The following is a 9765-nucleotide window of genomic DNA, read 5'->3' on the forward strand; positions in this document are numbered from 1 at the left end:
GTGCAAGCATCCCAGCCAGCCTCTTGCCGTATGATGTCATATGCTCTATTTTCTTGAGAATCAAGGGAATACATAGAAATTTACCTTAGTGCCAAAATCAATCAAAATTAATGCTATCTCACACAATCCAGAAATAATGTTTAACAACATTAAAAGCAATCTTCAATGTATTAATCAGTCTTCATATAATATTTCAAATGTACTGCTTTTCTGTTGACTACAATATTGGAAAGTTTGACCTAATTTGCAGCAAGCTAAGAGACTTAAGAGACTACAAGTCATCTTTTCTTGATTTTACCAATAGCTTTAATTTTAGGAAACAGGTGTAAGAGGGACATTAAGAAACTTTTATCTTTCATTTTTACCACTTCTCTACTGGTCAATGTTTTTTAAGCTACTGTAAATTGTGCTTTCCATCAATTCAAAATAAAAGCCCCTGAAAATATTGCATGGACAAAGATCAATTAAGTATCAAATCTGTGAAAAGCTTTTAATTATTTTAGTTGTTTTAATTATTTGCTGTCTAAACTAGTTTTGAAATTTTCTAAGTTATGCCCTGATAAAGCTTAACATTGGGATTGGCAGGTGGAACATAAGCTATGCCCTGTGCTCTAGGCAACATTTTCCAGGAAAGCAGAGTAACCCATCACCAATGATTCCCCAAACAACGTACAAACCCCTGCGCATGCTGAAACCTTGTTTGAATTATCTTAGCAATAAGCATGTAATTAGAAAATTATGGGCCCTATTTATCTTTATATGATTGTTCAAAGTAAATTTACCTAATTAATAAATGTCTTGCCACAAATAGTAACCTGTAACATAGGTTGACTAAAATTAAAATTTCAAGTTGATTGAAAGATTTGTGAAGTAGATCATTACACACTCAATTATGCTTCAAAGTATTAGCATTTTAATAATAACACATTAATATCCTCAAATTCTTATTAAAGCAGGATAGATTTTTTTTCCCATGTACATCAATACCCTGAAATTACAAGGGAAGGATTCTAATCAGAAGAACCCAGTAATTATAATTAGCAGCATCCATGACTTTAATTTATATCTAGATACTCATAGCTACCAAATCTATAGCTGTGACTCAGCTTCTGAACTTTAGAGTCAGATATCTCCCACCCATCCCCATCCCCGCTTTCTCTTTATCACTCTGCTGGAGGTAGAGACTTCTAGATACCTATCTCAAGGATTTGTCTTTTTCCTTAATAAATAAATCCTTGATAATTATCTAGGGAACATGACAACCTGCAGAATAAATGTGTTCTTTACTGATATGAGCCACCATTTGAAGCCAGGTCTGATCGCATAGGCCTGTAATTCCAAATACTCAGAAGCTAGAATCCTTGATAATTAACTAGGGAACACGACAACCTGCAGAATGAATGTGTTCTTTATTGATATGAGCCACCATTTGAAGCCAGGCCTGATCACATAGGCCTGTAATTCCAAATAAACGCAGAAGCTAGCCTGAAAAGCCTAATGAAACCCTGTCTCTAACTTTAAAAAATAAAATGAAGTCCGGAGAGACAGCCCAGCAGTCAGATGCTTACTTAGAATGTTTGAGGCCCTAGATCCAATCCTCAGTGCCACAAAAGGAGAGAAGGAGAGAGAAAGAGGGAGAAAACTCATCGTATGAATGAGTAGACACCAAATAAATCTACTAGAACCCTGACTTACATGTCATAACTAGAATACACGTTAATCAATTAAGTATAAGTTCCTGCTTTAGAAAATATGTGCTAATTTTGGTAGAGCAGCATTATAAAAAGAGCCTAGATACCTAATTATCACCTTCTCCTCCCACAGCTGCCAGCCTCCAGACCTGTTTTACACTAAACAAATGAAATTTCATAATCTTCTGTTATTCTTACCCTGTGGTTCCTAGTTAAGTCTGATACGACTGCGATATACTTGTGGTAAAGTAATTACCATTTTATGTCATATTTAGGAAAAAAGAACCCCAAGATGGACTGTTAGTAACTTTCTGGAAGATTCTGTATCAGAAAAAGAGAATATTTTTATTTAATGTCTTTTGAAATACAAATAATAAATTTAGTAGTAACATTCCAAAACAGCAAAGTCCTAATTAAGAATCTCCTCGTTACAGCACATGGTCAAAGATGAGGGTTTTGAAGATTAATCCCCCTGGCTCTTATCTTGCCTGGCCTGATCTAATGGTGGCCACAGCTGCAATCTGATAACCCCTTTCCTCTAACTGCAGCCCTTGGCCATCCCCCACAATGTTACCTCCAAGCCACCATACCCATTACTGTTCATTCTAGGGCATTTTACTGTCCTTTGTTTTATGGCCCACAGTAGAGTCTATCATAGTAGGGTTTCCCTGTGCATTTGAGAAGAATTGGTACTCTGCCTTTTTTGAGTGGAGGGTTTGTTATGGGTCAATAAGGTCAAATTGTTTCAATTTTCAGGTTCTCTGTCTCTTACCTGAGTTTCTGTCAACTTGTTCTGTCATATAGTGATAGGGAAGAGTTGATACCTCCAGGAGTAACTGTGGATTTGCCTATTTTACCCTTCAGCACTGTCTGTTTTATTTATCTGAACCTCTGTTCTGTAACAGGGGTAAACACATTCTGGACTGCTATCTTTTGGGTCAGTTTAGCCTTTTATGCCCAACTATTTTCCTCATTCTAAAGTCTGCTTTCTCTGAGATTAATATACATACTTACATATAGCTTTTGATTAGTGTTTGCTTGATATTTGGGTTTCCTATCATATGTTTAACTTTTCTATATTATCATATTTAGAGTGGGTTCCTTCTAGAAGGAAAATAGGTCTTCTTTTTCTCCTTTTCTTAATCTCATCTGAAAAATCTCTTTCAGCATGTATTTTTAAAATTATATTCACTCATTTGCAGGGAAGGGTATACACACCATGCGTATGGAGATCAGAGGACAACTCACAGAAGTCACTGCTTTCCTTCTATTAAGTGTACCCTGGGAATTAAACTCAGGACACCAGGCTGGGCACAGTGCCTCTACCCACTGAGTTCCCCTCCAGCCCTATCTTCAGTATTTAGACCAGCGGTTCTCAACCTGTGAGTTGCAACCCCTTTGGCGGTCAAACAACTCTTTCACGGGGTCACCTAAGACCACCCTATATGTCATATATTTACATTATGATTCATAACAGTAGCAAAATTACAGTTATGAAGTAGCAACAAAATTAATTTTATGATTGGGAGTCACCACTTCATGAGGAACTCTATTAAAGGGTGGCAGCTTTAGGAAGGTTGAGAACCACTGATTTAGACCACATACATTCAGTGTGATTATTGATGCATTATATTCAGATCATTTTACTTTGAAATCTCTATACTATTGTAAATTCTCCTTTAAACACTCATGTGTATTTTAAAGACCTTAAGAAAATCATGTATTCTATATATTCAAAAATAATAATAATCATCTCCTGTTTCAAGCTCTGAAACGTCAAGCTAATGGTTTCCATTCTCTTACCTGGTAGATTAAGACATGGGCTTTTTGGCGATGAACAGCCTGGGTTTGTCCCTTACAGTAGCCTTCATTAGCTAGGTGACCTTGGAGAAGTTGCTTGCCTCCCTGAGTCTACATTTTCCCACCAACAAATTGAACCAATGTTATAAACCAGTTCATAAGATTCATCCAACATCAAATGGCAAACATTTGTAAAGGTGCTGGTACTTTTTCAAGCAAACACTAAATACTCAGTGATTGTCAGCCATTGTCATTATTTCTTCCATAATACGAAATCTGTTTTCTCTTCAAGTGGCCTCACATGTGCATGAGGGTTTATGGAAGGAAGACAGAGGAACCTCCCAGACCTGGTCCTAATCCATCCACAGCAATTCTTTTCTTGATACTGGAGACCCACTTTAGTCATAGAGCCATTAGATTTGTAAAAATAATTGCAGAAAAGCATCCATCTTGAGGTCAATACCATGCTAGGCTCTGAGTAGTCATACAGCTACCTCCTGTTAGCCAAGGTGTGTATAGTGCAAACGTTAGAGCTCTTTGAATTCCCAGAGCCAGAGGTAGGAAATGAGTGACCAAGTGCTTAACAAGGGCTTGACTGTACTGCATGTTTGAATGACTGTTTTACAGTGTCATGGGTGTATATTAATTAACTGGATTTGAAATTTTCTTGATTAAAAAAGTTGAGATGCAAAGGTGAATGAATTCCATGAAAAGACAAGGAAAATGAACCCTGCTTACGCAAGTAGGACTTAGGAATCCAAAGTTGATGGCATGACAGAGATAGAAGGAGTATAACACAGAGCTGGGGTAGAACATGCCTGTTAAACCTTCAATTTCACCACCCATCACTGACTCAGAGATTTGGAAGGCTCAGTCCTACCGATCTTTAGTTTCCCTGTGTGTACTGCCATCTAATATTAAAATTAGTTTTCTCAGTGGATTGCTAGAAGGTAACAAATGACAACACCTATGTTGGAATCTCTGTCTATCAGGGAGTGTCTTTATTCCCCCTGCATGTGTCCTCCTGGCATTTTATGACATATGGACTGACAAGCTTTCAATATTCAGTCTAACTTTATAAAATAGACTTTCAGTTAACCAGGAGGAATAAGCACCAGAGAGCTACCACGTGGCAACTACATTTAATAACAATGGATCATATGCATGAAACATACTGAGGGTAGATTTTACCTGTTCTCACTAAAAAATAATAATCTATGTGAAGTACTGTACATGTTCATTTGCTCAATTTAACCATCCTATAATGTGTAGGTATTTCAAATCAACATGTATATAATAAATGTATAATGTTAATTTTTAAGAGGGCCATTTATTTTTATTCAGGTTCTAACAGTATTAGTCATAACAACAGTTCCCGGGCCATGTAGTTAGCCCACACTAATCTATCTCTCCTCCTAAACTATGCACAGTACACAGGTGCACTGGGAGGTCAGATTCTATCTCTAGTACTGACTGACTCACCTATTCCTGTGGCCATATGCAAATTAGTTAATCTTGCTCTGTTCCCTTTACAGAATGGAATTTCTGTGTTTCCTGCTGCAGAGGCTAATTTTGGAGGACGTTTATTGGATAACTGAATCATTCTTTCAAAGTTTTTCTATCTCTTAACACAGTAAGACAGTTAAACTGGTCATAGAGGACCCACATAGATTAACAGAAAGGCCCAGTAAGGATGGGTCAGTATTGCAATTAAAATGTAGGTTTTGGTGTCTTACAGACCTGTGTTCCTTTTCAGTTCTGTCATTTATTACCAGTTGAAAAACAATGATATGTCTCTGAGCCTCCATTTCCCCATCTATAGAATGGGTACAATACAGCCATGGGTTGTTATGAAGATTAAACACAAAGTAATGTTTTAAGATGGTAGCTGTCACATAGTATACTCAAATAATAGCAATTATTATTTTGTCATGTGCTGACTCATATGACATGAACTTTAGACAAAGTTCAAAATCCCTCTGGGTTTACTTATTCAGCTTCAAAATACGTATGCCATCTGACATCTTCAGATGAAACGTTTGCAAGATAAAATTTAATGATGCTTCGGTGGTATTTTGGATTTCCCTGAAACTAGTTAATTATCTTAGAATTACTATTTGAAAACCCTGAGAACTCACCCTCCCACGCAAGCCATTTGTGTACCTGGAGAAAGGTCAGGCTTGCAGGTCCTGGCATGATGTCTTAGTGCCTCTGTAGCCCACTTTCATTCTCAGCCTTCAGTCCTCCTGACCCCCAATCTACTGATCTCAGACTTGTGAGATTATTTACATTTCCTGCCCATTATCCTCAATTAAGTGGCTCCCAGAAAAGATGTTGGAATAAATTCTATCTTATTCTGTTTTGTTGAGCTATATTGCCCAGGATGTCCACGATCTCTTGAACCCAAACAATCCTACAACCTCAGCTTGAATACCACCCCATCCAACCTGAGTAACTATTAATATAGTTCTTCAAAACACTAACACTGATAGAGCTATTGAACATCCATGGAACCCATTTTTCCACATAATATCTCAGGAGAACTATTCCGCAACTGCTGAGTATAGAATGCTTTCCAATTTGGGTATAAAACTCATTGCTGATGTTTCAAATTGTCCCCTCTTTAAAATGACCAATCTTATTTCAGAAGAAAAGACAGTCACGGTTAATTTTAACCAATGAACTCATTTATGGAAAACAGTGATGTAATCTAAATGCTATGCTCACAGTCACTGGTCACCTTTAAGACAATAGGGAAATTAGGTCACGTGTTCATTTTATAGAAGACAAATTCTAGACATTAGTAAGATAGTGGATTCTTTAAAGATGTTTAGAAACCCATACATGAAAGCCTCTCCTCAGCACATGTGTAGACAATTTCATGTTGGCTTTACATACCATCTGTCTCTTGACCTATGTATTTATATTTTATCCATGTAGATATATGGGGATTTTTTTCCATTTCTGTCAGGCTCTCCAATGACTGAAGGGTCCTTCAGTAACCACCTGTGATAGACACTCTTTTGTAGGTAAACCGGCCTGGAATTCCAGACCACAAATGCAGGTGCTAGATCCCACAGTGAGCCTGGACCGTGTATTTGTACCGCACCACCTTATCTTTTAAAAGGGGTGATAACAATAAGCACTTAGAAGAGTGATTATTTATTATATCCACTTGCTCAATGGGATACATTTTACAAGATACACAATCTGAATCCACATAGGGCTTATCCCGACGAGAACTTACTACAGCTTTTTCTATGGACAGCACTGATCTCAGCTGAAAGAGAAATGAGTGCGTGTTAAACCCTTGTAGCCCAGACGTGTCGCAATCTGAACCTACCTGTCAATGAAAAATCCTTTCAATGTCACTACTGACTAATTTCTGGGTGTGGTGCAGTTTTACGGTGAAGTTTTTCCTGTAAACAAACCTATTTTGAAGATAAAAAAAATAAGGCCTGCTTTCCTGTTGGACATGAACTATTCAAATATGTCTGCCCCCTCCCTTCAGTTTCCACACCTTCTGAAATGACCCCCGTCTGTAGTCATCACCGTACTGCACAAATAAGTGCTCGTCTTCCTTGAAGGGAAAGGTGACTAGGGAGAGAGACCTCTCATTAAGATACAATTATTTCAGTTGAAACAAAGCAAAGGGTGATTCTTTTTAATAACAACTGTTTCATTAATGCTTTGTGGGGTTTTTTTTCAGCCTCACATATTCCTTTCTTTTTCATGTCTACACTATATTGTTTTATTTTTTTTTTCTCTCAAATGTAAGGGAGTTGAGATTTCCTTTGGGCAAGTGTTTAACATGTGTTCCAACCACAGATTTATTAGGCTTTACGGCATGGGGCCAAATAACTCTACTTTTATTAAGTGCTTATTGATTCTAATGGGAGGGTGTATAGGGGCTACTCTCTGAGAAGTAGTTTGTAAGTAAAAATTAAAGTTGTCTATTTTGTTTCACTTGAATAATACTCATTTCACCTTCAGCAATTTAAAAAGTCTAGACAGTAATCCCTATAAGTTTGATCCACTTACTTTTAATTTTCATTATCATCAGTTACTAGTAAACATATTTAAGAAAATAAAAATATTTAAGAAATATCCTCTCCTCTTCCCAAGCCTCCTCCTATAAGCTTACACGTGAGGATTTAGCTGACTTTCTTCTGTGTGTGTTTATAAAACCCATGTGTTGATTTCTTCATGCTCAAAAAATAATATAACATAACTAATTGAAGAAAATTGAAGGGTAAGAGGAAAACTCTTTACCCAGTCCAAATTATTTCTTACTCTTAAATTTCTTAAATAATGATTCTCATTTAGGTGGAATGGGGAACAGGCTGTCAGAATTTGGCTAAAGAAGAAGGTGAAGAAAATACAACTGTCCAGCTATATCTTCTAAGCTCTAGTAATGAGCCAAAGTCTTCAAACAGAAATTATCAACATGTACTTATTCCTATGTCTTCAGAGCAGCCCTGTGGAAAATGTGTGTAATAATCCCAGTCCCTTTCCACCTCAGCCCAGTCCCTTGATATCTCATCCAGTATTGCCCTCGTTCTCACAAGTTTGCTTAGCAGTCATAAAACCTTCAGATGGGGAAGATTTTTTTATTGTTAGTTGGTTTGGAATTTTTTTGTTTGTTTTCTTGAGAGATGATCTCATCTATTCTGAAACAAGACTTTTGAAAATTAGCACATCTATTTTAAATTAGAGATAAATTATAGAATTCACTGTAATATTTCCTTCATTGCAGCTTCTCTATACGTTTAGAATCAAATTCAAATCCAGTCAGATCTAACACAAACAAGATCTGGAAACTAGTACGGTGAATGTGATAGAGACTTTCTTGAGATACTGTTGTCTATAGTAATATTCTTAAAGTGAATGAAAGGTAAAAGAATAGATACAACAAGCATCATGGTTATCAAAAATGCTTGTAAAAGGCAGATATCACTATATTTGCAAGATCTGTAGCTCTTAGTTGCCTCTTTGAGATATTAGAAGAATATCTAACTTCTTATAAAATACATGTAGAATTTCTACCGGTGACAAAAATCAGGCTTTTTCCTTATGCAGTGAAGGCACGGATTTCACTGAAATTTTTATATTTTCTTCTCAAAGTGTTAAAGATACTCATCAAGTATAAAACAAAAGGGACTTATCAACATATTTGAGAAAATAAATTTTAATATAAAATTAAATAAGATTATTTTGATTCCAAATTAGTAGACTAAAATTTTGTTACTATTTAGGTTCTGACATTGAAAGAAAACAATAGAGACATTTATTGTGGTCAGATATATTGGAATTTGATATGTCTGTGGTGCTCAGGATTGAAACCAGAGTCTCTGACCAGCCAGGTAAATGCTCTACCCCTGAACTACTACATCTCCATCACTAGATTTATTTGCAAAATCTAATTATGGCAATTTAGCTATTCAAAGCAGCCATCTGAAATTGCTTCTTATTCTTTCAAATTTTTTTACTTTTAAATTTTATACTTTTTAATATTAGACTACTTAGAGAAGTAAACAACTTTAACCCACATGAGCTCACATTTACATTTCTTATATATACTTTATAAAATGGGTATATTTTCTCATAAGACCCACAAAGCCTAAACCAGAAAAACATAGTATTCTTCCCCAAACAAGCAAACTAAGAATAGCAGTACATCACTGTCTCCTTTACATTTTGGAAAACTCTTCGGAGCATGAACAGAGAGAGAGGGAATACTCCTAGAGAAAGAACAAGAACCTACTTGACACGATGCCATGTATAAAACCTTAAGTATAGTTAGCTGGAGACCCAAGAGTCCTTGGGTGCCTCACACCACTGCAGACTACAAGTTCCTGGGTAGAAGGGAGACCTGGACTCACCGATACATCGCTGACTAGCAAGATCCGAGTCCTGTGGTGACTGGTCCGCGACTGAGCATGTGCATCAGCTCACCCGTGGCTTTGTAGGCTAAAGTGAGGTGAAGAAAGAAGTCACTGATGATCCATAGAGAACCAGTCTGACAAGTCTTGGCTAGTGTGGAGATTATTCGTGCGACTAGTGCAACAGACATTTTTTTATAGAGAGCAACAACAAGAATAATTTATAAGCACTTTCTAGGAGTAAGGACTTATAAGCTATTGTCTTGAACTGCTTTTAAAACATTAACATGACGGAATTTTTGGGATGTCCAGTTGTTTAAATGTATAAACAGGCAAAATTAGGAGTTATCCTTCTCAGCCTCCTCGAGCTTCCAGGCTTAATTAAGTTAAAT

At 36.7% G+C, this 9765-nt stretch overlaps 1 protein-coding gene across 1 annotated transcript in view; it reads right to left on the reverse strand.

Annotated features, from left to right (window-relative positions):
* Positions 1 to 9461, reverse strand: part of LOC102905497 (transmembrane serine protease 11E) — a 54574-nt gene extending 45113 nt beyond the window's left edge. The window contains exon 1 of the mRNA XM_076546528.1: positions 9374 to 9461. Coding sequence (XP_076402643.1) covers positions 9374 to 9381 — 8 coding nt within the window. The 5' untranslated portion in view covers positions 9382 to 9461. The remainder of the gene's footprint in view (positions 1 to 9373) is intronic.
* Positions 9462 to 9765: the final 304 nt, after the last annotated feature.

Source organism: Peromyscus maniculatus, chromosome 10 (genome assembly GCF_049852395.1).
Source record: "Peromyscus maniculatus bairdii isolate BWxNUB_F1_BW_parent chromosome 10, HU_Pman_BW_mat_3.1, whole genome shotgun sequence".
Lineage (NCBI taxonomy): Eukaryota > Metazoa > Chordata > Mammalia > Rodentia > Cricetidae > Peromyscus > Peromyscus maniculatus.